Raw genomic sequence first — 2,579 nt, 5'->3', positions numbered from 1 at the left:
CACCGGGCAGAGAACCCTGATTGCTTTTTGGGCTGACGAGGGAGGGGGACTTGACTGGGGGAGGGGGAGGGAAAGGGGAGGCGGCGGTGGGGAAGAGACAGAAATCTTTAATAAATAAATAAATAAATTAAAAAAAGAAAAAAAATAGTTTATAATTAATGTAGGCCTCTGTGCAATTTTCTTGGGACTAAATGGCTAGGGGATCAGGAAGGACAGAAACCCCAGTCAACAAATATCGACACAGTAATCACTTTGCATGTTGATCATGAAACACATGGTATTTTTCTTTATAATCTCTAGAATGATGAAATATTATAGATTAATATCAACATTAACTTTACAAGTTTCTATTTGTACCAACAATCTAAGAATCAATTTTTACAAATGTTTACCCTAAAATGGAGTATCATTTTTGATACATATCTGAGAAGTTTTAAATATCTGATAAGTAATAAGATATTATGTCATCATGACATTGACTTTCATAGTCATATTTTATATTCCCTTTAGATTTAAGGTTTCTTCTCTTTGCACTTGGGGTTAAACCATGCTCTTGTATTAGTAACTTTCTTTAGCTATTTTTACTCTAACACATAAATAAAGTAGAAAATTTTGATGTGTAGTACTATAAGTTACATAACCTTTAGATGATTATTGTCAATTTACTTGATGGTTAGCTTTTAGTGTATTAACCATCAACCCTACTTGATGACTTTTCCAGGTTTTCTAAGGTGCATGTGGAAAATTTTCTAAAAAACAGATAGGACATATCAAAGAAATAATGTGCATTAACAAAATAAAGAACCACACTGTATATATTATATTACAATTGAAACCACTCTAAATTACAGCAAAAAAAAATAGCCAGCTTCAGGGAAGAGTCAGTAGAAGCTACTAATATGTTAATTTCCCATTGATGACCATGAAACCTCTTCTAAATAAGCTGTTTATATTCAAATGTAAACTCTGTTGACTTTTTGAGACAATCGAACCAAAATAGCCTAAATAATTTGAGACAGTAAACTTAAATATGGAACCATTTATTGTGATTATACATTTATTTACCAAAAAAATTGGAGCTAATTTTGAATATTATAGGATGACATTCTGTCCTTTGTTGTTTTCAGATTATCATAAAGGTAAATAAACCGACATTTATCTATCCATAGTGCTTTTTGAAAAGAAGTACATACTGATATATTCTTATTTCTCAAAGGAACAGAAGTAAGGCATTAATGTTTTGTGGAAAGAGATATATGTTGTATGGTAAGTGAAATGTGCAATTCACTGAAGTTCCTCAGTGAAATTTTCCAATGTATATTAGGACATACACTTTTAGAGTTCCCATACCAGATTAGTCAGTGATATTTGTAATAACCAGTCACTTTGCACAATCTTTTGATTGCTACCATTATATCTTTGTTCCTAAGTGTATAGATGACAGGATTCAGGGCAGGTGTGATGGCAAAGTCAACAATAAACAGGTATTTGTCAATCGATGATGTGGGGAAAGGCCACACATAGATAAACATGCATGGAGTAAAAAAAAGAACAACCACAGTGATGTGTGCTGACAGAGTAACAAATGCCTTTGATAAATCCCCTGAAGACCTTTTCCAGACAGTGATCAAAATGAAAACATAAGAGATGAAAAGCAGGAAGAAAGTCCCCATGCTTATGAAGCCACTGTTGGCAGCAACAACAAGCTCAAACCTGTCTCCATCAGCACATGCTAGCTGTACAATCCTAGGAAAGTCACAGCAAAAACTGTCTACTTTGTTAGGACCACAAAAAGGCAGGTTTATAACAAAAGAGAACTGGGCCAGGGCATGTACCACACCAGTGACCCAGCTAGTGACTACAAATAAAATACATATTTTAGGACTCATGATTCTCAAGTATTGTAGAGGCTTACAGATGGCTGTGTACCTGTCAAACGCCATTGCTATAAGTAACACCATCTCCCCTCCTCCCATAATGTGTATAAAACAGGCCTGAGTCATACAACTGTGGAAAGAAATTACTTTGCGTTCTTTCAGAAGATCTGAGATCATCTTGGGAACTGTGGTAGAGGAAAGTCCAACATCAATGAGGGACAGGTTGGCCAGAAGAAAGTACATAGGAGACTGTAAGTGGGAGTCAGTAGTTACCAAAAAGACAATAAGAAGATTTCCCAAGATTATGCTTAAATAGAGCAAAGAAAAAGTGAATATGAGAAAAATTGTAGTTTTCCAGGAACCAGAGAGTCCCACCAACACAAACTCAAAAGCTCTGGTGTCGTTTGTTTGATCCATTGACTGGAACAGAGGAGAGCATTTCAAGGTACCTGTTGGTAGAAAATAATCAAGTTGTTATCTGTAGGTTATCTGTCTTACCATTGATTATAATTATTTATTCTGTTTACTGTACTGATCAAACAAGTAGATACATGAATAACATTTGGGAAGGGAAATATAATGATCAGGATATCACATATAAAGAAATTGGAAGATAATATCAAAAAAGAGATGAAAGCTAGCAGTATAACTCAGCTTAATTTCTTTAGTTGTAGTGCGCATGATGCTAAGTTATAAGAAACA

At 34.5% G+C, this 2,579-nt stretch overlaps 1 protein-coding gene across 1 annotated transcript; it reads right to left on the bottom strand.

Moving 5' to 3' along the window:
- Window positions 1–1,358: 1,358 nt before the first annotated feature.
- Window positions 1,359–2,294, bottom strand: LOC126490415 (olfactory receptor 4F3/4F16/4F29-like). Its single transcript, XM_050125354.1, has one exon. It carries the CDS (start codon window positions 2,292–2,294, stop codon window positions 1,359–1,361), a length of 936 nt encoding a protein of 311 aa, XP_049981311.1.
- Window positions 2,295–2,579: the final 285 nt, after the last annotated feature.

Source organism: Alexandromys fortis, unplaced genomic scaffold (genome assembly GCF_014885135.2).
Source record: "Alexandromys fortis isolate MF-2015 unplaced genomic scaffold, M_Fortis_MF-2015_v1.1 scaffold_229, whole genome shotgun sequence".
Taxonomy (NCBI): domain Eukaryota; kingdom Metazoa; phylum Chordata; class Mammalia; order Rodentia; family Cricetidae; genus Alexandromys; species Alexandromys fortis.
The sequence above is the reverse complement of the archived record's forward strand: the minus strand, read 5'-3'. Positions and strand labels throughout refer to the sequence as shown.